We start from the raw sequence: 26,807 nt of genomic DNA, 5'->3' as shown, positions 1-26,807 counted from the left end.
GAGTTATATTTGTGCACGAATTGATCTTTTTTTCTTTCGAGCGAACGACTATAATGAAGGAAAAGAGACTAACCTTAAACACAGAAGCGGACTCCATTCGTGTACAACTGTTTAAATACCTGACATTTTTGTTGACTCTTTCACACTTAAACTAATGTATAATTCAACCTTAAGACTTGAAATTTTGCATTTGATAACAGCGACTATATTTCTCTTTAAATGTTCTTCTTTATCTTCTTTGATCAATCACAACAAAACAGGGATATTGTTCAAATTTTGAACACTAGCAGTTTTGCAGAGTACATGATTCATTGTGGAAAATGTGCTAGAAGCTAGAACCAGGGTTTCCAAACTTTCGCTGATGATCCTACGTGACTTGCTGAGAAAAACAACTTGTAGACATGACTCATGATATGATGACTCAGGGCTATGAGACACGAATTTACTAAAAATTATCGCCCGACTAATTTCACTGAGCGAGACACGGCCAAGAGGTTTTTTGGTTCAATATCTTAGCCGACAAGTATTTGCGACAGTAAAAAATATAATTCAAGATTTCACGTGGAATGGTTGTCTAGAATAACTTTCTTGCATAACTGTAAAACAATGGTTTTGTTGTAGTCAACGTGAATTACGTGCCATAACGACCAGGAAGTAAAGTGCGTTTTCTTTTTCTCCTTGTTTTTTTGTTTTTGTTTTCAGCGCCTCGGGTGCCTAGCCACTGATAAGTCATGTGTGGAAAATTACATTAACCGCGAAATTAATTGTGAGCACGTTTGAGTTTTTAAGTTATTTCTGGAGATAGTTCGCGTTCAGTACAGTTATATCATTTAAAAGCCACACGTATTTTTAATCACGTGCTTCATGGAATAGTTTTAATAAGGCAAAAAAGCTTTGAAATGTAAATTTCTTTCATCAGCACTTTTCAAAAGATGCTTGAGGAAATCACGTATCGCCTTTTTGCTCGGTTTTGCTAACTTTCTTAGATACTGATCATTTCATGCCCAGATCTCCAGTTTATCGGACCTAGCTTAGGACTGGGCTCCAGTCACATTTCCGATAACGTGCCCCGAATTTTGGTGATGAAGCTTTTAGTAAGAGTAAAAACGTAGAAATCCCAGGGTGGTTAATATCATGGCATGGTATGGCGGATTTGGGCGATGTTTGCAATTTTATTTCAATTCATTGGTATCTTAAAAAACATCGCCAAGGTTTGTCAATGTTAATTTGATGATTGTCATGTGACCGTTCTGGTGATAATGCTAACATCTTCATGATTTAATAAATCAATCTGTAAACTCGGTTTAAGTTCTCGTTTGATTTTAAGGAAGGCCTGTTGTACATTCGTGGGTAGGCGGGCAGTTGAGAACTTTGTCTTACTTTCTAACCAAAGTTCATTGTGTGTTGTAACGCATAACTTCAGAATGTTTATTAATGAGCCCTAAGTGCATGAATAATAACCTTAAAAAACGTTCCCTTCAAAACTACTTTCTCGTTACTGTCCTGTTACTGGTAAAGTTGATTGTTCAAACTAAAATCGAATAACTTGTTGGCTCAAATTCTGCGCAAGACGGGCTCAGCTGATCGAGCCCCCTGTTAGTCTTGCTGTACTATTCCGAGACACGTAGCACAACACATCTTTGGTTTCGAAACGTTGAGGAATGTACAATCCTGGGTAGCTAGGTAAAGCGCTTTTTCTTCCTGTCCCAACGCAAAAATTGACCTAATTTAATAATAATAATAATAATAATCCAGTTTAAACGTCAGGTAACTTCACCAAAAAAGCATAAGATTAGTACTAGTTTTTAAGGCTGAAAAAGATGAATCTCACATTGCTCCCAAGTATTCGATCAACTAAAGAAGTAGTGGCTGGGTGATAACATCACGATACGTGAGCAGCACTGAGAACTTAATGATCACAAACCCCGCCAGGCTTGTCCCATATGAAACACACTAAACCTTACGAAAGATGTCAGTCTTTCAATTTGCTCGGCTAGTAATTATTTTCTTGCGGTCAGATTTTGTCGATTGAAAGATCAAACATTTTACGGAATGTTGTAGTGATTTAAAAATCGTCTCGTCATATCACACAGCTTTGATCGGCTGTTTAAATGTTTTCATGGTATCAGGAAGTAAATATTAAGCTGTACTCAGGGCCACAGGAGAGACATGTCCCCTGCACAGTGAAAGAATGTCTTCCTGTTTGTCAAAACACGACTGATATTTTTTGAGCACGTTTCACAAGTGTAAAGTATTTTATTATGGCCACTGTATTGTTTTTTCGCTAAAACGCGCTTTTTCTAGCGGTTCTAACCGTTCATAATCATGCCTTTTTATCAGTAACATATTCAGCTTTTTCACTTTCAGGGAAGCTATCTTTATAGTATAGCCTCTTTCAGGCGTCCACTTAGTTGGTACGCAGCGGGAGAAACGGCGAGCGAAAACAGGCCGGGGAAAAGCGCTGCGCGGAAAGGTGTTCGCTCCTCGCACCAAGCTCCTCTTTCCTTTTTTTGCTCGCCGTTTTTTCGCGTTACGCCCCGCTACGCCCTTGCGCTGCGCTACAGCTATCTGAACGGCTCGAAGAGGCTGCTATCTTTCGAAATCCCCTATTTTGCTTGCAGTGATTTTCATTAATCGAGTTCCTTCAGCAGTAAAATGGGTCCTTTCAATTCAGGTTCCGCCCAGCTCCACTTCCTAGCCAGAATATTAAATATTGCGTGACTTAATTGCGTGACAGGTAAACCTGAAAGTTGATCACGTGTAGCTATGATGTGTAAGATCGCGGGCGTTTGTGTTCCCGCCATTTCACAAGTCCGCGTCAGTCCTGGAACTAGCGCCTGTCGTGAAAAAGCTTTTGCTCTTTTTGCTCGGTTGTTTAAATCGTACCTAAAAAAATATGCCAGCAAACTGATGATACGAGAGAGCTAAAGAAGTGAGGCGCTTGACAGGTAAAAACTGATAACTCGTTTTGTTTCTTATCGTGGAATAAATATCTACTGTTTGTACCATTCATTCTCTTTATCTACAGCCGCTCACTGGGTTTGTCAGATTTTTATCAATGTCAGAAATGGAGATTAGCGGGATTACAATTTTCAGGTTAGTTTACAAGTACAAGGACTGAAGGAGCATACTTACATTTCTTTAAAACGCGGTGACCCTGAAGTTTGTTTTGCCCTGGAGCTCAGAACCAAGTGCTGTGACCCTGTTACCTGTAGCTGAAATTGTCCTTCAAATAAAGGGGCGTTGAAGTAAGCTTACTTCGTGGCCTAGGCTAGATTTCAATACCCATTCAACCTCTAGGAGTCAGCCTCTTGGATTTGACATGAAGCTCTTAAAAAATGCTATTTGGGACCACAAAGGGTTAAACTCCCACGTCTGCATTTTATGTTAATACTTTGCTTTAAACTTGGATATGTTCCACTATTGAGAGAAGATATTTTTGGAAGGTACATGTAGGCTGTGACAAAAAAAAAAATGTCAATCATCAGAACACATTGTACTGTGCAGCTCCAAAGTAGTATAGGTAATCACATGATTTTGAGTGTTATTATACATTGAAATTAAAATCACGTCTCTGATTGGCCAAAAGTGTACAGTGAATTTTCGAAATCAGTGCCTGTGACGTCATCTAGCTACAGATTATTCAGTCAATAATCATGTCTAGGTCACTGGTAATCATGTCTTGTATGACCGCGGTGCATGATTTCTAAGGGTAATCATGTCAAGTTCATGTGCTTTGTGTTGCTTGCCGTCAGTGAAGAAGCAAAAACATGACTTTTTTTTTGTTCAATTTGTAATAAAACAATTATCAGATTTGGTTTTTGTGATATACAGAATAATCAAGGTCTCAGTAAGGGTTATCAGCCTCAGCCTTTGGCTTTGCTAATAACCCCTACCTCGACCTTGATTATTCAGGATATCACAAAAACCTCATCCAATAATTGTTTATAATCTGGAATAAATAAGCATGAGTAAATTTTTTGAAGGCTAACAAAATTTTATGTGCCCATTGTGCTTATGCCTTCCAAATTTTTCGAGAAAATTCATGCGACTACTGGTTATCAAAACAATTTTAAAAATAGATTATTTACAGTCTTTGGCTATATAGCAATCAATTACTTAGGTGGTGGGTGGTGCTCTTAAGTCTTCCAAATATCTTTGTAAATGCAAACCTACCAATAGTGTTGAAAACTATTGAAAATCTTTGGGTGATCTTTGAAAAACTTTGGAAATCTTTGGAACTGTTTGGGTATCAGTCATTCCAAAATCTTCAAAACTGTTCAGGTGTTGTTTAGAAGTTTTCAAAAGTGTTTGGTTATATAATCACATCTATACAAGAATTCCCTCTGGACTGTATTTATTCTGGATTCTATAGGCTCTACTCCTTAAGATTAGGTTGTCTCAGACTCTACTGACTGAGGATTACAAGGATTCTGAAGGATTCACTTCGTACAAATTTTCAATATGGCTTCTCATACAGAATAATAACATTCAACGTGTCCCAAAAACACTTTCGGTCTCATGACAATTACGTCATCGTGTAAACACATCATTAATGGAACCTGTGGCTATCTATGGCACTTACAACTGCATAGACTAATAACTTATGGAGCAAAATATCGGTAAGGACATGCTCAACACTGTTTAGTCAGTTAGTAAGTAAGCTCTATTAATTAATAAACAGCAACAAGTTGTCAAGAAAGAAAATTCATGTTATTCACTTTTATGATCTCTCTTGTCTGGAAGGTGACTTTTGGCTGTACTAGTAGGATATGTGTGGGAACAGGGGGAATCTACCAGAGGTAGTTTTTCCGAGGTAGTGGGAGCTCAGGAAAAAGGGATTACTTTAGGAGAAAGTGGCAATATTTAAGAAATAGAAAACATGTATGGTGTTTCTATTGAGTTATAGAAACACGAGCTTTTTCGAGTTCTCCCAAACCTTCACAAGCGTTTCTATAACTCAACAGAAACATGGAGAACATGTTTTCTATTTCTTTTAGAAAACACCACAATGAAAAAAAGAAAACGACTTGGTAATTTTTATTATCAAAGTGTAAATTCTCTTTGCTCGCGCCATCATTACATCAACAGCTCGTGCTAGTTCTGTGTTTCAATCGAGCTATAGAAACACAATTTTTAACCAATTAGCGTGTGTATTTTCTTAGGACTGTTTTCCAATGTATATTATTATATGGCTAGTTCTGTGAGTGGGCAAGGTGAACCAAATCCTGCACTGTGATAGGCTACCCAAGTGGCAAGATAATGCTATCTTGCTGGCTCAGGACTACCTGCTGTGTTCTGCAAAAAATTTCCCCAAAAGTTATATTACTGCGCCTTTCAATAACATGCAGACTCTAAAATTCAAAGCTCAACCGACAAATGCATTTTTTGCTACCATCAATCAAGTGTTCGGCGGCTCCTCCCAGCTTCTGACTACTGCCGAGCGTGCGGCGATCAAATCGTTGAGCAAAGTTCAGACAATGAAACAGTGCTCGGCAGTAGTCGGAAGCTGGGAGGAGTCGCTGAACATTTGATTGACGGTAGTGAAAAACGCATTTGTCTGTTGAGCTTTGAATTTTAGAGTCCACATGTTATTGAAAGGTGCAGTGATAATAAATCCTTTATTGACTAGGCTTGTTCAGTCAAGATGGCTGGATATTAGCTTTGTTCTTTTTTTGGTGTGCTGGTGGACCTCAACTCCATCTTGGTCCATAAACACACAAAAAAAGAACTGAGCCAATATCCAGCCATCTTGACATCATTCTTGGTCAATAACCCATACATGAATATATTTTTTCAGTAGAAAAAGCACCAAGAAGTTGGAACCATTGAGTAAGTGGAGAGAACTAGACAGTTTATACCTCCCAATGGTTTCCCCACTGATCTCATTAAGATCACTCTGACTCAGAAATAGAAGTGCTTTAGTACACTGCTACCCTGTCGGGATTACAGTAAGCTTGAGCAACACCCAGAAAATACATTGTGGTTTAATTACAAGGGGTGCTATTGAAATGTCTAACAAGAATTCCCATTGCTTTAATAACTTTACAAATTCCCCCAGACTCAGATGGCATTGGATCACAATTGTATGTTTAATCTTATTACATTCTTAATTCATATATTTTAGTGTGAAGAGGATATCACATCCTGATACTGTGGCTTTCCTACAGGAATGCGTGACTCTACCACCATATCAGAGATTGCGTGAGTTACCCAGAGGCTACAGGTAACTTTACATAACGTACTTTATTGTGTGATAGACACAGAATGTTCTTTTTAAAAAGAGCAGTATTGGTGCAAACCACTCTGATTGAAATCAAATTTATAATTGTAGATCACGATTGTCACGTTCACAAATGTCAGTCTCTTCAAATCATACGAATATTTACAAATTTCATATTTGTGTATGTGTATATTCTTTCGGGGCCTTAACTTTCTCGTGAAGAGTCTCTAATGTGTTCATGCCATGGACTAGTACAGAACGGTAACTTCCATCTGTTAATTACAGGCGTACATTTCTAGTGTCACTGATGTTTACATTGTACCCTAGATTGTAATACCAGATACCCTTGCCTAGCCTAGCCTTCCAGCAAAGTTTAGGCTCGATTACCAGCCGACCGGGCCCGAGAGAGCGGCGGAAATCGAGCCTAGGCGAAGTTCAAAGTTCGTGAAAAGCATTACAAAAAGGGGCCGCAGGAAAACTTTTCGCGATTATGTTTATTTTTGCGGGAAAAACGTTATTGATCGATGTGCCAACTAATAACCTGAATCAAACAGAGGAGGCCGCGTGATCGGCGGATGAAACAGACAAAAGATAGGTCCTTCTGGTAGAAGAAACACTCCAAGATGTTCTTTGAAAAGACGAAGTTCGTTCTCTCCCGCCAAAGAAGTGGAAGGATTTTCTCGCTCGTCTGAAGTCCTGCTTGAGGAACGTGTACAGCAATGGGTTAAAAAACCCGGTGGAGAACCGTAACGGTATCAGAATGCCGTCAGCCCACAAGGGAATCCCATATCCGTTTCCTAAATCCTCTTGCAACGATCTGAAAAAATAGTTGAACCATCCGACGATGAAGACACAGATCATTGCACCGTAGATGATCAGTGCTTTCCTTTCCTTCTTTGCATTGTGTTCCATGCATTCTGAAGAGAGATGTGAGACGTCCCGCTTGATTCGCTTGCAGTGTTTCCTCAGGGTATAGAAAATGTGAATGTACGCCACTGCCATAGTTACAAGAGGAAACACAACGAAGAGTGCAAGGCAAATGAAATCGTAAATGATATCGTCTACACTGGGTTCCTTCGTTTTTTCGTTGATGAATGATAGCTGAATGAGTGAGGCGAAAAGTGAGAGTGCCCAGACTAGCACCAAAACTGCCAGGCAGGTTCTCTTGGAGATAACAGAGGTAGTTCTCATTACCGAGAAAACTATAGTGAAATATCTCTCCATTGTAATCAATAGAAGATGCAGCACGGTCGATATCGATAGAAATCTTAGACCCAAGTCCATGGCTATACAGATATTAATGGTGCTAGCGCGAGAATTACAGGTAATAATAAGCGGTACAGCATAGAGCCCTGAGAGCATATCAGATACGGCCAGACTTGCAAGGCAGAAGTTGGTGACGGTCTTGAGATATTCCCTGGTCAGCACCAGATAAATGACCAGGGCGTTGATACCAATTATGAAAAGTCCAAGAATGGATAGCGTAACGAAAATAACAATAAAACCAGCGTCTGACTTGGTAGAAATATCCCTGTCGTCTTGTGAAATATTTACATTGCTGTTGTTTGACACTGCCACGTCAAAATGCTCCATCATAGTTCTTCTGTTCCTCTCTCGGCTTTGAGAATTCGTCTCTCGAATGAAGGTTCGCCTCTTGAGCCTGTTAAAAAGAGTAGATCGAGTACACTGGAGTTAACTTTCACTTCAGTCTTAGCTGTGGTTTCGTGTAAAATGGTCTTTTGACGCACATGTGGGGCACCTGGAGGTACATACAATTGGGAAGTGCGAAAACCAAACAGTCAGTGATTGGTGTAAGCCTATTGGTTCGTTATGAATGTAAAATCAATCATTAACCAATTAATGTTTGTGCACCAATTAATGTTTGTATGGCCAGCGCGTGGAGTCCTTTGTACTGTCTTGCTGGTAATTGCCCGGGTAACTGGCAGGTACTGATCTCAGTGGGGCCTAAAGAAACAGTGGCCCATACAGCCCAACTCAAAAAGCTCTCCCCCTCAAAATGAAACTCAAAATGAGACAATCGCCCACATAAGCAACTGAATTCCAGGAACAAATTTATATTTTCTACAGTAGTTTAATCCAAGTTCAAAAAAAGGTACGGAAAGAGTTCTTCAAAAATACCTTTCTTCCTGTATATGGCTGGTCTTTTAAGACGCCATATACCATTAGGAAGAGATGCCAAAACTCGGTTAACAGTGTCCAGACTTGCTTTAGTACTAGACTGCAAAACACTTCATATTTAGCCCTAAACGTCGGCTTAAAGGCAAGCTCTGATAAGGATCCTGCTTATCAGCGCGGCATTTCGAGTGAAAAACTAGATGTAAAAAAAAAACAAAAAAAAACATGCTTTTCGCAGTCTTCAGTCTTTTGTACAAGTCCTATCTGCATTCTTCGAAGTCAGCAGGCTTGTTTTTTCGTAAAAGTCTCTATTTGTCTGGGAGCTGGAAGTAGAGGATTAAGTCTAAAGTAATTTGGATTGCTGGAAATGAACCCAAGTATTTACTTCCGAGCGTTAGCTCTATGGAAAGGAAATTGTGGGTCACACGAGGAGAAGAAAATTTCTTTGATATCCGCCCGGGAGGGCACTGCCATATATGGGCTATATAGGTATGTGCCGTTGTGAAGGGTATGGTTTTCAAGCGGTTTACTCTAGGATAGGGTATATAAATCAGAGCGTTTGGGTATAGAATAGGGTATCATTTTTCACAAAACTGACTAGTTGGTTGAAGATTTTACCTACACTAAGGAAACCAGGAATTGCCACTCAAAAATATAAAAAAATCAAATTAGCAAGTTTAAATTTACGCAAATCAGCCTCAACAGTGTCGATAGATGGGGGGATTTGGAGAGTTTACTTTAGTATAGGGTAGCAAAATTCAGCTGAACTAGCTCTGGTATAGGCTAAGGGTTCCAGGGTCCAAGCGGCACATCCCCACCTAGAACCAAAGTACCTCCCCCGGAGATATCCGTGAGATAACCGTTGCTCTAACGACTAGGTCGTCGGTAATCGTGCAGCACTCATGTTAAAAGCTGTGGAAAGTAGATAATAAAACTCTCAAGTAATTTCAGGGCTGTCAGTAACCGGAAAAGAATATCGACTGAGCGGGAATGTCCATGAAAAAGTTATAGCTGAGGCCATGTCCAGGGTTAAATTCTCTTAGGTATTAACAACAAAATCGCAAAAAGTGACTGAGGCAAGTGCCTCGGTTTGCCTGTTACGAGCTACAGCCCTCAATTTGGAGTACTGCATTCGCCATTGTACCCGGCCTACTCCACTCAAGGCGCATAATAAACGCAGATTTGTTGTTTGCTTAAACCAGGAAATCTTTCTTGATTTGTGACTGAATTTTTACCTCCAAGTTCCATAACTAGACTAGCTTTTCAACGCTATGTCCTAACGGATGACAACAGTGATTTTATGCGTGGAACTGAAAAGCGGTCCGAACAAACCTAGAAAGCCTTTTACGATATATCCAGCTATATATATCTGAGGTGTCAGCCTTTTTGGCTATGTGTATTGTTGTCTACTGGTGTAATCCAAAGAAACGCAGAGCTGACAAACCAAATCTGTCCTTTACAGAGGTTAATCGACCCTGGTCCCTTAATTATTATATCTGCGTTGAACACAAACCTACAAGCTCGAGTCCCAGCTCATGCAGTATGTAAGTTTGATCTCATTTAGGCGTAAAAGCCTTGAAAATTCCAAACATTCTCAGGCCACTTCAGTGTAGACAATAGTTGAAGAAAACTACTGAGTCTTCAGCGGTGACTAGTTTTACAGCTGACTGGCTAGTTCAGTCCTGTCTCGACAGGTTTCCAGTAGAAGTGTAAAGTTTGTTATTACGAATATAATTACATGTGTGATCGTAATCATAAGCACATAGGATTACTTTTTCCGATCAGACAAGATTCCCTACTTGCATGGCCGTAATTTCAATAACTGAAGGTTTAATAATTACCTGCTGACAAACCGGTGGGTAAAAATTAACGCTTTTTGCATTTATCGGTGATCAATCGGTGATGGATCAGCGTTTTCGTAAAATTAAAACTCTATTTTAATAGGAAAAACGAGTGAGTGACTGCGCTTTTGGGCAAATTAACTCGGAAACGTCCTATCCTGAATTGCCGAGATTTAGGGGCAAACGTTTCGATTGAAGAAAAGTCGTTAGTATTTCTTTTATGTACATAATTAGCATGCAGACGGGTTTCTGCTTGCCGTTGTCAGTTAGCAACTGGCGCGTTTGTTCCCTTATATATTAATTTTTTGCGCAATTTCGATATGCAAGACAATAAGTATCGTATTTTTTTTTCTTTAGACCAATGAAGAAATTCAGACAGTTTGGAGCATAAATTATGCTCATGACATTGTAACTGATTCTTCTTTCTTTATTTTTGTTTTTATTTTATTTGCCACACAAAAGAGATTATTAAACGTCGGAAAAAAAATTACACTTAAGTGGTGACGAGACTTAAAATTCATGGAAATTTTCTCACCCAAATATTAATGTCCTTGTGATTTTGATGAATATCACCTCGTTTGGAACTTGTATTGTGTTTAGACCAGTGAAATTATACAATAGACAGTTCTTGCACCGTTCTACGAGCCACTCAGACTTTGCACTTAATTTTCGAGATCATGTTGGAGCACAACACACTGAAGTGGAATCTACTTCGAATAAGCACTCCAAGGTCGTTTCAAAAACGCGTACAATTATTTCCGTCCCCTTGACGATTAACCTTTTTCATAAAGGACCTCACCGATTCATTACAATATTAATTTTAAAGAAATTCTAAAGTTTTTTCTCTCTTTTTTACTTGCTAGCAGAACCTAAAGTATATGCAGCTAGATGCATCGTACACTGGCTATGGTAAGGGCTCAGCAGTTTTATTTCTTATACCCATAGTGCTGAAGTTCAAATTTTTTTTTAGAAAAAGATATATTTATTTATATTAATTTTTTTTTCACAATATTAAAAACCAAAGAGATCCTCTCAATAGGTTTAATTTGAATGGTCACACACTAGGGTCAGTTAAATCCACCGATTGGACTGGAAGCACATTGATATAGAACTGACATGAGATTCAATTCTCGGAGCAAAAGAACATGTCACGGTTAAGAAGTGTTTTTTGGACAAACAACAACAACAACAACAGTTTATTTCTACTACTGTAAACAACTAAAAGAATTTACAAGATTATAATTATAAATAAATAAATAAACAGTACAGTACATACAGTAGTGGGACACCCAAAATAACTAAAAAGCTACACTAGTTGGGCGACCGTAATTATAATAATTAAAAATGTGAGAGTCAGGAAAGAGGCACAACAAATACATTGGTACACATAAATATCATAAACTTGGTGCAAGAGTAAATATACAAAGCAAAACAAAATAAATAGATATATACCATCAAAATAGCAGTAAAGATTAATAGAGACTAATGAAATGCGAAGTTAATTCTTTTTTAAATTGATTAGAAGGACAACACTTGAATCTTTCATCCAGTTCATTCCATAATTTAGGTCCATTAAATCGGAAATTAAATTTGCCATAATTTGTTCGAATTTTTGGAAGATAGAAAGTAGATCTAGATGCAAAGCGAGTGTTTACATTATGTTTACAAGATGTTTTGACAAAAAACGAATCAAAGATCTTTGGTAGTTTGCCAGTATTAAACTGGTGCATAAAAAAAGAGAGTTTGAAGCTTAATATAATCTTGAAGTTTAAGAAGGTTAAGCTTAGCAAACAAAGGACTTGTATGTGCACAAAAATTTGAGAAAGTAATTAAACGGATTGCTTTCCTTTGTATTATTTGAAGTGGTTTAGTATTATGAACATAAGTGTTGCCCCAAACTATACAGCCGTAGGAGAGAAAAGGAAGAATAATGGCATGGACGTAGAGTATTCGACGCCACACCTTCATCGTCTGACTGTTATATTGTACAAATAGACGATTGAAATCATCGCAGTTCTTTCATACGACATCTTGTGGGCCAGACTACGTCAGTAAGGTCTATGGTCTAGGTAGATGGGCGATCGACAATTTGCCAAAACTGATTTGGGAAGAAGGGATGGCAGGGATGGTGATGGCCCGGGCTCGGTTCCGGCCCGGTGCCATAAGTGGGTTGAGTTTGTTATTTTCTCTCGCCTTTCTCCGAGGGTTTTTCTCCGGGCTGTTCGGTTTTCCTTCCTCCACAAAAACCAACACTCCAAATTCCAGTTCAACCGGGATGGAGGACCCGCATGAAAACTACAGCTAACTTGTAAGGCTGATGTGGCTTCCTCTCTAAAATATCGTAATTTAGTTGTCTTCTTCAAAAATTGGCAGCATATATACGTGCAGATTATCAAATTACCGGACTGGCGATTAATGAAATCTTTCATTTTCGTCTTTTGTCAAGAGATCTTTATACTAAAGTAAAAGATGTAGGGAATGTTACCAAGTGTCCTCTAACATATAATTCTGTTTGAAATCACTGGCTTTTACAGTTGACTAGGTATATTAAAATACAGTAGTAAAAGGTTTACCTTCGTTCACAATAGAGCGAAGTTATTGTCTGTTCACTTGAATAGCTACATACTCTTGTAATTAAACGAAGAGCAAAAAGTTAAAATGCCTCATCTGTCGGTTCTCTAAGTTCTGTTTTACTTTCACTGTCTCAGATGTGTTTTACAGTTAGCACGTTATTCAAAGATGGGATTTTTGTACAGTACGGTACCCGCTAGACGAGTGCAGACCTTAAAACGAGAGTTATGCTGGAATAGTAATTAAAGTATCACATGCTGCTGTTTTTGTGTATCCGCCAGAAAGCTATGTCGCTTTGAAACCTTCGGCGGATTAAATACTTATGGCTGATAAATACAAGGTTATCTTAAAACTAAAGTGAAGGATTATCATTTACCTACCCATGCACAGAAGCTACTATTACATAAGCATGCACTGACCTGGAACAAGCTTGACAACTGTGGCTGGAACCGCGGACAGCTGCAGACTGTTTTTTCACTCGCTGCTTTTACTAAAAGTGCAGTCTCCAGCAAAATATAACATCTCTTTACAACCCGTGGCTAGGATTAAAGAATAACCCTTGGTAATTATAAGGCTGTAAACTGGGTTAAGTGCTTTGCAAGAGCAACCCTTCTTTGTTATTTTAATTGACAACCGATATTAGACAGCTTAACATCTTTTACGGCGGGATTCCTTTTAGATGTTCTTATGAAACCGCACTCCAGTGTTGAAAGCCTCTTTGTGTATTTGGACCCCAAGTTCTTGTAACAGACATTTCATTCATCATGGAAACGCATGCAAAACACTATTAAAAATCGAGCCAAAAATGTCAAAATAAACCAGTTCCCCTTTCTCCATTTCACACTTCTTGCTATCGATCTTTTAAAGGGGTCATGACTTTGATCTTTTTCAAAGCCGGCATTTCAACTCTGTGAAAGTACAAGAGTAATTATTAAAGTAATTATTCACCATCGGTCATCATAAGAAGGAGGAGGAGAGCTCACTTTGCTTACAATGTGAAAGAGTGTGTGCCTTTGATTATCAGCCATATTACAAAGCTTCATAAAATTCCCGTGGACGTCAAAGGAGCATTGCCACGAGTTTTGAATCATTTTTTTTTTTTGCGATGTACAAAATCACCTTGAAATGGAAGGAAACCTCAAAATAATACTTGGCTAAGTTAGAAAAACACCAAGGATGTAATAATAACCCAAAACTTAACGAGCATGGTTAAGGATAGCGAAGATTAACACGGATTACAAACGAAGAACTTGAAGAATTGCGGCTTAACTTTTAAGACTCCTCGCCTGCCCATGAAACGCCAAAAGGACCGGACGGATTTTATATGTGAGGAAAGAGTCAGGCTCTCCTCATAACAACAACAATCAAACTCAAAAGCATGCTTTTTGTTGTGTTAGAAGGATACGCTTCTGGTCGTATTTATGTTGAGTATTTTACAAATGAACAGTTTTTTTTTTGATTTTAAAGAAAGACGATGCAAGGTTATAACCTTTAATCTATTTTCAGAAACTACGACACGAGCTTAGTTCTCTTTGAAAATACGTTATCCAGTGTCAGGTAAATTATATTCACGATAGCTAATTATGAACATGCTAATTTTTCTTTTTCTTGATCGTAGTAACAAAGGTACGTGAAGAGAACTCGCTTGTTTATACAGTTGTGAAAGGGGGTGTAGCAAACGCTTCGAACAGAGGTCCTCCAACGAATAATTACATTTTTATTATTTGATTTAGTTGGTTTTACTCACATCAGCTATGATGTTCCAGACTTGTTCTGTTCCTTCAGTCATAACCTCTCTGTCATGTTAGCGATAGCCCGATTTAGCCTTCTTCTAAACTCTTTTTTTTTTGCGGCGCTGGCTTATACATGTTTTCTCATCAATAATCATTTTCACAATCATTCAATTTGTTTCACTATGATAAGGGATAGGTCTGATTATGAAATATGATTACATACATCAAAGTCATTTGCTGAAAGTATACTTTCTTATAGCTTTAAGTCATAGGGAATGTAAGCCTATAAGTGTGAGCTCTAGAGTAAGGTATAAGGTAAATCTAAACGTTTATACGATAAAAGTCCAATTTAAACCAACTTTAAGATATAAAAGTTGACCTTTTTCGGCCAGGGGTGAAACACACCCAAGACCTTATTCATAACTGGAAACCAAACAGCTAATAGCTTATTTATTATTAAGGAAGCAAAACCGTATTCCAATTCTACTCAAACCATGTTGTCTTATAAAAATCTGAAGATGGAACATATCTCTTATACTGTCATTCTTGGGAGACATCAAGTCTCACTTCATTTATCGTTTATTATTCATGAGAGTATACCTTGTAGTGTCATTCGTCACCAATAAATGAACAACATCTTTCTTAACCATTTCTGACATCTGTGGTGACAACCACAATCACTAAATCCTAATCATGAAAACTTAAAATCAAAGCAAACACGTCATTTACCGAGATTTCACAATTTCAAATAATTCAGGACTGTCAATACGGGCTGTTAGCCGGTCAAAACAGCCGGCTATTGACCCATCTTCGGCCCGCAAAAATACCGTAAGACATCTGTTTCAAAAAGTGAAGATGCTTTTCAAGGGTTTTAAACGTGTTTTCCTTTCCCACGCGCGATGGAAGCGGTAGATCGAAGGGTGGTGAATGAAAGCCTCGAAGATTTTCACAGAACTAGATCCCAGGTTTTTACATGTGTCAAAATGGCATCCATTCTGAAGAAATCGAGGCTGTCATTGCTGAGTACGTTTTCTCACTCTCAGTCGAATGAGCAGTGCCCTAAAACGTCTAAAAACACGCTTAAGTAAACAGGAAGGAGATGATTAAAGCCTCCCTCATATTTCCGTTAGCGGGCCTGGCCACCATTTAAAGAATATTAAGCTGTAATCAGCAAGGCAGTGGCGTTATGGAAGGAAACGAAGCACAGGACAAACTTTCCAAGATCTTCTCGTCTTCAGCACAAGGAAAGGGTCACACCAAATTCAAAGGAAGATTATAAATGAGAAAGATTTTCTGATTGAGATCGTTGAGACTTTGACTGAAGGAAAGGTTGCTCAGTAAACTTGAAACATGATAAAAATAGTCATAGGTAAGATGTCCAATAACACAGTAAGGAGAGTTGCAGGAGCAGATGAAGGACTGAACGATACCGGTTAATTGATAGACTGAAAAACGATTTTTCTTAGCTAAGCTTCTATGGCTATCAGTTTACTCAACCCAAGACACTTTCAGTGACTTATTCCTTATTCTGCAAGCAGAGCATCCCCTTGATCCGACCGTCGCTTAGCTATCATGTCGAATTATTGTGCAGTGGAAGGGAGTGTGAAATCTTTTTCTTACTGACAAAGTTTTCAATATGGCGGAAAATATCTGCAGGCTACTGTGGACAGGGAAAATGACGGAGAATATGTGGGGGGGGGGGGGGGGTGTAGTGAGGACGGAAGAACTATAGAGGGAGGAAAAGGTCTGTAATCGTAGTTTTATAATGTGTCTTAAGGGGGAGAGGACGAGGACCTTAAAAAATTGACTGATGTTATTTCAAGAGTTTTTGGTTTCTGGAGCATGGCGTTTTGTATATGTACGGAGGAGTTGAAGACTCAAGTTTCGAATACTCTTCATCGCTGGAAAGAACAATATGTACTGATGTACATGTTGCTGGGGACATGAAACACGAGTCTCCCTCGTTAAATTGTCCCACATTGGTTGAATGTCAGCTGCTAACTTGTCCCATCACCAATGCTTATTCCAGGAGTCCATTTATTAATGAACACCTGTTTTTCCTTGTGATGTTTACGAATGCTAAGAACGTTAAATATTTAAAATGTTGCGACTTTTTTCTGCTGCTACAAACGCTAATTCATCAAAACTCAGTTGGAAAGAGGAAGGTTTCTATTGTCATAACAGGCTGCGAATTCTTTTGCATTTCGAATTTTGTGTTTATAAACTCAATGTTTCGCACATTTTTCAGAAAAATGAACCGTCTCAATTTTGACCAAGGCAATAAACAATTCCTCAGAGGCAATACGGATAATAATCACCGTTTGCATAGTGTAGAGCATCTTCGCAGAGTCTACCCTTTTTCCAAGAAAGTTAAGCATTTGTTAAATGATCGCCGGGTAACAGGAGATTGCGAAGAAGGCGCATTTTCATCTACCCGTGAGAATAAAGTTTCCACCAGTTTTGACTTTTTGTTTATGGTATTTGGAGTTTAATAAGCAAACTACGGCGTACGCTCTTTCCGTAGAACCGATCCTGAGAAAAATGTAGCCGTTATTTTCTTTCTACAGTGTCAACAATTTTCTCAACTCTATCATTTGTTTCGTGATCAATTAATAAACTCTAGCCTCAACTTAAAAGGTTGGCGACGGCCGAGTATAGCGCAGGACAGCTTTCTATTTCACCTCAAAAAACGAGACAAGGTATACCATTAAATTATTGATGGGGGATTGGCTGACAAATCCCCAGAAAGCATTCAGCAGACGCTTCAGATTATAAAAGATTATCAAGGAAAACGGTTGTGGAGGGGAAAACAATTATCGAGCAACTAAAATGAATGCAATTCCCCCGCTCCTCCATCAACAACGTTATGGTTGATCCACCCTTAATGTATTTTATCTGACATGTCTTAATTGAATTGATCAGTATCTGAAATGGACACTGCGCATTTTTTCTTTTCCTTTTCGTTTTGAAGTTCTTTACAGCTCTGCTCGGTTCCTGTGAAAAACATCTCTCTGAAAACGACTGATAACTTGTCGATTCGTGATGGTGTCGTAATTTGTTTTAGTTGCCTTGCCAGCGGCCGCGAAGGCTTAGTTATGCTCAGAACAAAATTCCACACGAAAGTCTTGTCGAATGACCTTGGATACCTTAATCTTTTCGATAACAGGTTGAAATTGCAGCCGTTTTAGTAAGAAGAATTAATGGCGTAATCAACTTTGCTGTTAAACAGACTCTTGGCAAGATACACTGTTGACATTGCTGTTACTGTCGTTTTCATTTGAACGTGTAACAGAGAAACATCACTCACCTTGTAAGCAGCGCTGCTCTTCACACAAGGGATTCTTATCTTAAATTTGCTCTTATTTTTTATTTATTGGGCTTGGTGGTAGTGCATAGCCACTTCCCCGAAAGAGACTCTCGTTGAGATGGTAAGAAATAAAAACACGTTTGTTCAAATGCGAATTATGAATAATAAATGTAGTCAGTTTTTCTAATTAACGACGCAAAGTTCAGCTTTCATTGAATGTGGCTTAACGGACTTGCATGCGTTTTCACTTATGAAATATTGATAACATTGTGACAAGTGATTGCTTCTTTTTATATAAACCTGTGATTCTGTTGAATAGTTGACGTTTTTGATGGTCAACATGGAAACGTAAAATGGAAACATAGTCCCATTCTAGAAATTTTATTTCGTCATCACCTGTAAATATGCCTTTGACTTCTCTTAATGTCCTAAAAATTCATAATGATCTCATATCTGCTCGACAAGTGGTATGCAAAAAGAGGACGATGATTAATCTTGGGCCATAAAAGGCTTAACGAACTGCGCTTATAGATCTTGGGCGATAAAGCCGAGCTTTCCTTTTGAGTCGCCGTCTATTCTGAGCTGAACTTGCAGCAGGTGGCAAATGTATGTAAATAACAACACAGTGTTGGGATAATCTTTAGCAAGTCGGAGAAACGTTCTTTATTGTAAGGTTATGTTTCTTATTTGAATTGATAGTTAATACACGACAGTCTTGATGTGAAGTTTATATGAAATAAATAATTCATATATGAACTGCGGTTGTAGATGAAAGTGAAGAATGATCATCGCAGTTAATTTTCCAATTTAAGCAATTGGAAAGAATTCAGGCTTCTTCTTTCCAATTGCTTAAATTGGAAAATTAACTGCGATGATCATTCTTCACTTTCACACGACAGTCTTGTCCGAATGGTTTAAGGGATATCTTGTTAAGAAAATGGTTAGAACAGAAATTTATCAGTCCATCACTAGATGTATAGATTCCCACGCACAAAATCAAAGTGGCTATGAGCCACTCAACTTGGAAAATATATCGTCTGTAAATAGTGACATTTTGATGCCACTGACTTGAGGTTTTAATCCGCAGGTTAAGTTAAGGTTAAAGCCCATTGGCAAAACGAAACGGTAAGAGAATACACGAGGAGATGTAACACCGTTGAAAACATTGATGAAGTTGTTGGTGATCCTCGTCCGAGTCAGTACGGCTTCTTTTCCGATCAGCAAAGCAAGTATAATCGGATTCTCATTTTCGTTCCTATTTTTTTCGTTCTTTATTTTCCCAGGCGATATCAGAGATTTTTTTTTCTTTCTTTGTTACCTTTTGAGAGAAAAAAAAAATTATCCAACGTAGAGTCATAATACCACAAAGACAGCACCGCGTCTCGTCCGCTCAACAAAGTTAAACCCTGTTCGGCGGGGTTCATACTTGGATTTGTTACCAAATACGAATACCCCGTGTTGTAATAACTTCTTTTTATTTCTTTTTTCTCTTTTTTCTTCCCTTTCCAAGACAATATTAGTGACTGCTGAACTTCCAGTCTTGTGCATGTCTTGTTTTCTAGTTATCAACTATTTTGTTCAAATCATTTCGCCATGTCTGTATTCACCTTTGAGGCATTTATTTGCAATACTGTGTAAATAATAGCGAAACGCTTCGTTCGAATTCTCCTCAATTCTCTTGTCTGTTGATCGTCAAAAACTTTTAATTACGGCTTGAATCATAATTCGAAAATTCATACAGCTCACCAATTTTATGATTGTCAATATTTCCTCAGTTTTCGGCAATCGAGTACGGTTAAACCTGTATAAGCGGACACTTTGGGGAAATGAGCTATTGATATAGTTAGCTTCTATTTATAAAAACGTTCGTTCGAAAATCTATTCAGTGTATATCATGTCCGTGGTAACATATTTAGTATTTGCGCCAGAAATTCAAAGAATATCAAAGTTGACACGGTACAAGGGACTGTAAAACCGCCTTGGACAGCGCGATGTTCGAAACGTGGGGGGTGGTGGGGGGAGGCTCCTCCATGAAAAGGTCGGGGATTCTCGTCGTCTCGGGTACAAATCGAGGATTCTGGTTTCACTTAGGGTGTTGATGACGAAACGTGACCATTCTTAGCTGTTAAAGTATCCTTTAGAGTGCCTCGAAGAAATGGTAATAAGAGAAACGCTCTCATTTGTTTTCCGCTGATCTCTCGGGTACGCGAGTCGGGTCTACAAGTGCGCGCGGGATCCTTTCTTGAACAGTGGCTAGTAATCGAACCTATTCCGTTTTAAGTGGTATCTTTTAGGGTCTAATGAAGCTCGAGTAACGCCCGCATTAGTCTTCTTTAGGAGTTAAATTCAAATTTTCCAACCAGCATCCCTGACCTTTTCATTTGGGAGTTGCCCCCCGGGGATCCAAATGTCTAACAGGAAGTGAAGGAGTGAAATCGTCTCACCACTACAACTTGGAAAATATAAATATTTTCCAAGTTAGAAACGACAGATGAAATTTCTGTAATAAAATGAAGTAAGAATCGTCAAACTATAACATAGAATGAATGGTGGACTCAACTGTATAGATACAGTCGTGGAGCATGGAAACAAGTTAAAGAAAATTGATATTGTTTCTATTTTCTGCATTGATTTCTATATGGCATCTCAGATAGTTTGCAAAATGGACAGATTCATTTCATTAGTTTATAAGTAATTTAGTCCAAAGTTCTGTACGGCAAATTGCAGCCCATTCTGGTCTGTAAAGTTTTTGTTTGCCTTTATCTTCTTTTGCCAACTGTGAACCTAACTTTACACTAAAGCAAACTATCTATTGAACCTCAGTCATCATAATGATAACGCGTAAACAACGCATAAGTCATTTTATTATAGCATGTCGACCTCGGGCTTCGCCGTGCATTGAAGGAAAGTACGTCTTAGCAAACTTTTCGGTCATAGACCGGGTGTGACATAGCGCGGCTTAACATCGCGGCATGATTGGTTGACCGGCCGGTGGATTTTTCATCTGCTGCGTCTGGAGCTGTCATTGTTTTTTCTTTGTCTCTGCTTTGGCACTGTACGCGTTGCGCGTTTGAATGTTATCGACTTAATTATTTGTTTTACGGGAGTGTTGTTAGCGCATGATAAAAATATCACTAGCAACGTACTTTCGTGGTATCCTTCACCAATTAGTGCGTTTGGTTCAACTCGCCTAGGTGTGCAAAACTCTGCTTCACACGTTAAACACGTTGACCTCTGATTTTTCTGGAAATTTTGGTCCGTTTTGCTATTAGCTGCAAGTGTGATGATCACAGTAGCTAGGTCGCGGTTTGCGCATCTTAAAAAAGTTTAGGCTAAACCTTTCAAGTTTGTTGTTTGTAATTTGTGTTAACCTTCGCCATCCTTAACCATCCTTGTTCCTTTGTGGTTTATTATCATCTCGTTGGTGTTTTTTCAATCTTAGTAAACTACCATTTTCGGGTTTTCTTTAATTTAAAAGTAATTTTTGTAGGTGGCCAAAACAACTCAAAATACAGTGACTGAGCGCCTTTGGATGTCTCAGGAAAACCAAGACAAGCTATGCTAATTTTATGGCCAAAATTGATGTCTGTTTTTTTTTAATCGTGAGCGAAGCTCATGGGTGAACCTCGTAAGAAAATGTCTCTCCAATCCTCATCAAGATCTGTTTGTTTCACTGCGATTCGCATACCACCAAACTCTCCATTAAACTTGAGCTGCTTTGCGTCGATGAGCTTACCGGGTTATTTTATCATTTGCGTAACACTGCTCTTTTATTGCGGTAAATATTACGCGCCGCCGCTTATGCATAGTGTACGTTTACTTAAAGTCTGATGATTGAGTGTTTCAAATGTCTCCTCTCTATTAGATAATAAAAAAAATAATAAGTAAAGTCGTAGTGGCGTCAGAAATAGAACCAAGAATCACGCCTAAATTATCAGGGTAAGGTGAGTATTTGACCCCACTGGACCCCGTGAGACCCCAAAATCCTCTCTCTAAAATCTCATTTGAAACAGGATATTTTTGTTCTTTTGCGAACTCTACCGAATATTATCTTGATGTCGGTAAACTTACCTTTTTCTTAACTTCTAAAGAAGGACCCAATATATAGGATATTGATGTTTCTTTCCTATCTCAGTTCTTGCGATGTGGAAAAACTGATAAAAAGAAAGACATTGCCCGAAGTCTTACCAAATGTAATACAAGGCACTCCTCCGTGAGCTTGACGGCGAAATAATTTTCTGTTCGAAGGTCGTTTTCGGTGTTGTTTACTAAGACACCCGAAGTGTGAGATTTTGGCGACACATTGACATACAGCTTCGAACTAACAATTGAAGCGATGACAAGCACCACAATAGAAATGAAGAACCGTCAGTCTATGTTTATTCGTAGGGATTTAGTGGTTTCTTTCTTGAAAAGCGCAAACAAATATCAAATTAACCTTCGAATGAGAATTCTCCATCTGGTAAAATTACACCGGCCGACGGAAAGAAGTGAGGTCTGAAGACGAGCGAGGCGAGGTATGAAGTATGAACTAAATTCGTTATTGGGAGAAAACTGTAGGTACTTAATAACAACTAATATATATTCAAATTAATTGTAACACTGCACCTTGAAATGAGAGGAGACTTTTTTTCCTTCAAAATTAGAGAGGGCTCTGCTTCTGAAATAAGCGAAATTCGTGTTTTGGGCAAAATAGTGGTACACAGATAACATATGGAATAAGAATATGAAGATAGTTTTATTCCAAATGGTTGTTTTCATAAAATTCCTGCTCAGGACATATAATTATGGCAAATATCACCTTAATAAACAGAGTTTTTCTCGTGCGCTCATTGGTCAGGTAACAATGCGAAATATTTGCTTTAGAATAAATGCTTTGGTGAAGAAAAGCTGTATATTCTACTCTAACAGCTGTATATACCTAAATGGGGGTGAATAACAATGGTATATTCTTTCATTTCCCAGTCAATAAATGTCCGCTTTTGTTGGTGAGCTACGAGCTGAAAGTTTCCATGGTAGTTGTCTTTTTCGCCAATCAGCTCGCACAGCCTGGTATATTCAACACCAGCAGGTGTATATACCTTCATTTGGGGGAATAATAATGGCATATTATTTCATTTCGCAGTCAATAATTCTCTTTTTGGGGAGAACAATTCTTGATTTTCTTTGTCGTTAATGGGTTTAAACGACTGTTTGCGGAGCTGTTTTCCATTTTTCTTTTTAGACGCCGGCTGTGAACTAGTCGGGTTGTTTATTTATTTATTTTTTCTTTTTGACTTACTAGGGCATCCCGTCCTTTTGTGAAAGAAGTAAAGATTTATTGCTGCACCATTATCAACAGCAGTAACACCAAAACCGACTTGTGACAATATAATTTACCCTCTCCTTACGGGCATCTATATAGTTCGTTGGTCCTACAGAAACCCAAAACAGACGCTAACCTCTGCCACTTTAGGCCTTACCGATTCTACTTCTGAAAAAGGAAGATCGCTGATAAATGCGAACAATAAATATTATTTTGGATTACAGGCAATGTTGGGTATTTGCGAACCTGTCAGCGTCACTGTAGACATATTTTTAACCAAAAGTCGAGATAGAAAATCGCGGGTTTCTTATAAAACTCACTTCTGTAACAATATTTTCAGATTGTGCCACTAATTTCTAAGTAGTGGTTCATATTCGCAGTAATGACAAGTGCGGAGAGAATTTCCTTTGAAAACTCGGATAGTTTTAATTGTAAAAGAAACATGCGAGATATAGACTAGGATTTTGCTTCATTTTGTTATCAGCCATGTGTCGGAAAGCGGTCTTTTTTTCCCACTATTTCAGTCGAAGATCATGAGCGAAATGTTAGAGCAATCGTTCACCGGCTCCATCCAAGTTAAAAGGCTGCCAGTTCGTATTACACTTCACACTTACAAAATTAAATTTTAAGCCAAAATAAGAAATTAATGCCATCAGACGTGAAAAGACGAGGAACCTTCCAAGAAAACAAATAGTAATATTAGGAACAAGTCTGAAATTAGTACTCACGATATGATCAATCCGTTCTCTGTCGATAACTTGCGCGTTGCTTGCAGGAGAGTTGTTATTTTTTACGAGGCACTGATCGAATGGAGACTGAATAGATTTTGTGTAATTATCTTGTTCATTTGTCGCTTTAAATTTTCAATTGAATCTGTATTTATTTCTCACTTGGATTCAAGTTCATTTCCATATGTACTTGTGTTAAAACAAAGACCCGCTACGTCAGTTTGTTAATTTGACAGATCCTCGCGAAATTAAATATGATAGGTGATATGTAATTTTGCCGTCGAAGGCGTGCGATAAAAAGGAACAAAATTGCAACTAGCGAAGTTCTGTTTTTATTTCTTTTCATTATCGAGTTTATGCCATTTCTCACTGTTAAATGCAACTCTGAGCAGTTATCGCAAATTAAATCTGTGAATGGGAAATCAATTTTGGAAATGATAGGAATCTTAACAGAGTGACGTATGATAGCAGGTGTTCTTTGTATTTCCATAGAGTTGTGGAGACAGACGTGAAAGTGTTAGAGAGCGAGAAAGATGATGAAACACGAGTCGTGGGAGAGTGTTTCCACAGCCGTTTCGCCTGGTTCTCTCAATCTTTTGTTAGCATTTTTATAACTATTCAGACGCAAAAAAAGAACACTTTCGATTTCTGATAAATCCGCGAAACATTTTTGCTACGTTTCCATGGAGTTATAAATCACTTTGATCCATTTACAGCGCTTATATTTGTTCCCTTTCATAAATGATACCACTGAAACCGAAAACTTTAATTAGAGCCATGATTTATGGCTCCATCTTTTATCCTATGACGGTTTCTGTATGTTTTGAATCTTCAACGCAAATTTGGAAACATTTTGTGGGCGCTGAAAACGGGCGCGCAAGCGCAAAGTTCTGATTAGAAAAAAAGAAACAGCGCAGATTGGATCAAAATAATGTTCAATTAGATCAAAATTTCAATCTAATTTATTCTGCGTTTTTATTGATTCAGGATGACAACAGTGTACACAGAATAAGCTGCTTATTGACTAGTGAGATTCGATCGACATGCGGAATACGTATTTCCATTAATCTCGTTAGAAATTTAAGTCGCTATCCATTTTCTTTTCCACTGGGCGGGACGTGGACCGAATTGGCGGTAAATCAATTTAAAGTGTACTTTATAAGAAGCCGCGGAAAATTTCGTTCCTTTGTGTCTTCAGTTTGCTTAACAAGTCTCTGGCTATTTAGCTCCCGACCGAGAGATTACTTTTTTAAATTTACCAACAGCCACCATGTTTTAATTATAACGGGGATGTTACTTCCTCGCATTGGCCGTGGGACCTGGATAGATTAAACAGAGGAATGTGAGGGGAAAATCAGTAAACTTTCCACTGCTCCTCGGCAAATGATTCCTCGCAGGTCAATTCTCGACATAAAAGTATCGAGCGCGACTTCGATGAGATTAAAAAGCTGTCATCTATAGGACATTGACACCTACATGCCGGGATGATGATTTAGTGTATGGTTAGATGGCGGACGCAATAGCCTTTGAGTTTTAGCGGTTTACACTCATTGAGTGTCGTAAACTCAAATTAAAACAAACGCAAAGGCCAATCATAAGAGAGTGACGTAAATCACTCAATGAACCAATGAGGGCTCATAGCAAATACAAGTAATCAGAACCAAGCGCGGGAAAATGCGCAACGGGCCAAGTGACGACTGGCTGAATATAAATGGCGCGAATTTGATTGAACCAATCATGATGTACGTAAGAAGAACCAGACAAATCAATCGAAATACCATTTCTCTTTCTTTTTCTATTTCCCTGCACCCAGGCTATTCGTTCAATTATTTCATGGGGAACTAGGGATAATTGAATAGATTTTGTGTAATTATTTATTTCTCACTTCGATTTAAGTTCATTTCCATATGTACTTATGTTAACACTAGGACCCGCTACGTCAGTTTGTTAATTTGACAGATCCTCGCGAAATTAAATATGATAGGTGATGTGTAATTTTGTTCGAAGGCGTACGATAAAAAGGAACAAAATTTCAACTAGCAAAGTTCTGTTTTTATTTCTTTTCATTATCGAGTTTATGCCATTTCTCACTGTTAAATGCAACTCTGAGCAGTTATCGCAAATTAAATCTGTGAATGGGAAATCAATTTTGGAAATGACAGGAATCTCAACAGAGTGACGTATGATAGCAGGTGTTCTCTGTATTTTCATAGAGTTGTGGAGACAGATGTGAAAGTGTTAGAGAGCGAGAAAGCTGATGAAACACGAGCCGTGCTTGAGTGTTTCCACAGCCGTTTCGCCTGATTCTTTCAATCTTTTTCTAGCGTTTCTATAACTATTCAGACGCAAAAAAAGAACACTTTCGATTTCTATAAATCCTCGAAATATTTTTGCTTCGTTTCCATGGAGTTACAAATCTCTTTGATCCATTTACAGCGCGTATATTTGTTCCCTTTCATAAATGACACCACTGAAACCTGAAACTTGAATTAAAGCCATGATTTATGGCTCCGACTTTTGTGTGTTTCGAATCCTGATCGCGAATTTGGAAACATTTTGGTTGCGCTGAAAACGAGCGCGCAAGCGCAAAGTCCTGATGAGGAAAATAACAGCGCAATAGATTAGATCAAAATAATGTTCCATTAAATCAAAATTTCAATCTAATTTATTCTGCTTTTTCTATTGATTCAGGATGATAACAGTTTACATAGAATAAGCTGCTTATTGACCAGCGAGAGGAGACTCGATCGACCTGCATAATGCGTATTTCCATGAATCTCGTAAGAAATATTAGTCGCTACCACTTACTGTTTCACCAGGCGGGACGTTGACAGAATTGGCGGTAAATCAATTTAAAGTGTACCTTATATGAAGCTGCGAGAAATGTCATTCCTTTGTGTCTTCATTTTGCTTAACAAGTCTCTGAATACTGAGCTCCCGACCGATTTCTTTTTTAAATTTAC

The 26,807-nt window shown here is 38.4% G+C and overlaps 1 protein-coding gene across 2 annotated transcripts; it reads right to left on the bottom strand.

Moving 5' to 3' along the window:
• Positions 1-5,740: 5,740 nt before the first annotated feature.
• On the bottom strand, positions 5,741-24,672 carry LOC145498615 (histamine H2 receptor-like). Of its 2 annotated transcripts, XM_081478517.1 has the most exons (3): positions 23,845-24,672; positions 13,191-13,310; positions 5,741-7,883 (listed from the first exon to the last, which is right to left on the bottom strand). In XM_081478517.1, exon 3 carries the CDS (start codon positions 7,817-7,819, stop codon positions 6,770-6,772), a length of 1,050 nt encoding a protein of 349 aa, XP_081334643.1. In that variant the 5' UTR covers positions 7,820-7,883; positions 13,191-13,310; positions 23,845-24,672; the 3' UTR covers positions 5,741-6,769. The 2 variants fall into 2 exon arrangements, with proteins under 2 accessions (XP_081334643.1, XP_081334650.1); XM_081478524.1 differs by lacking the exon at positions 13,191-13,310.
• Positions 24,673-26,807: the final 2,135 nt, after the last annotated feature.

This window comes from Orbicella franksi, chromosome 1, assembly GCF_964199315.1.
Source record: "Orbicella franksi chromosome 1, jaOrbFran1.1, whole genome shotgun sequence".
NCBI classification, from domain to species: domain Eukaryota; kingdom Metazoa; phylum Cnidaria; class Anthozoa; order Scleractinia; family Merulinidae; genus Orbicella; species Orbicella franksi.
Note: the sequence above shows the minus strand (reverse complement) of the source record. Positions and strands in the feature narration are given on the sequence as shown.

Coding starts and splice junctions, on each gene's coding strand:
- LOC145498615 (XM_081478517.1), bottom strand. CDS start 7,819: ATGATGGAGCATTTTGACGTGGCAGTGTCAAACAACAGCAATGTAAAT.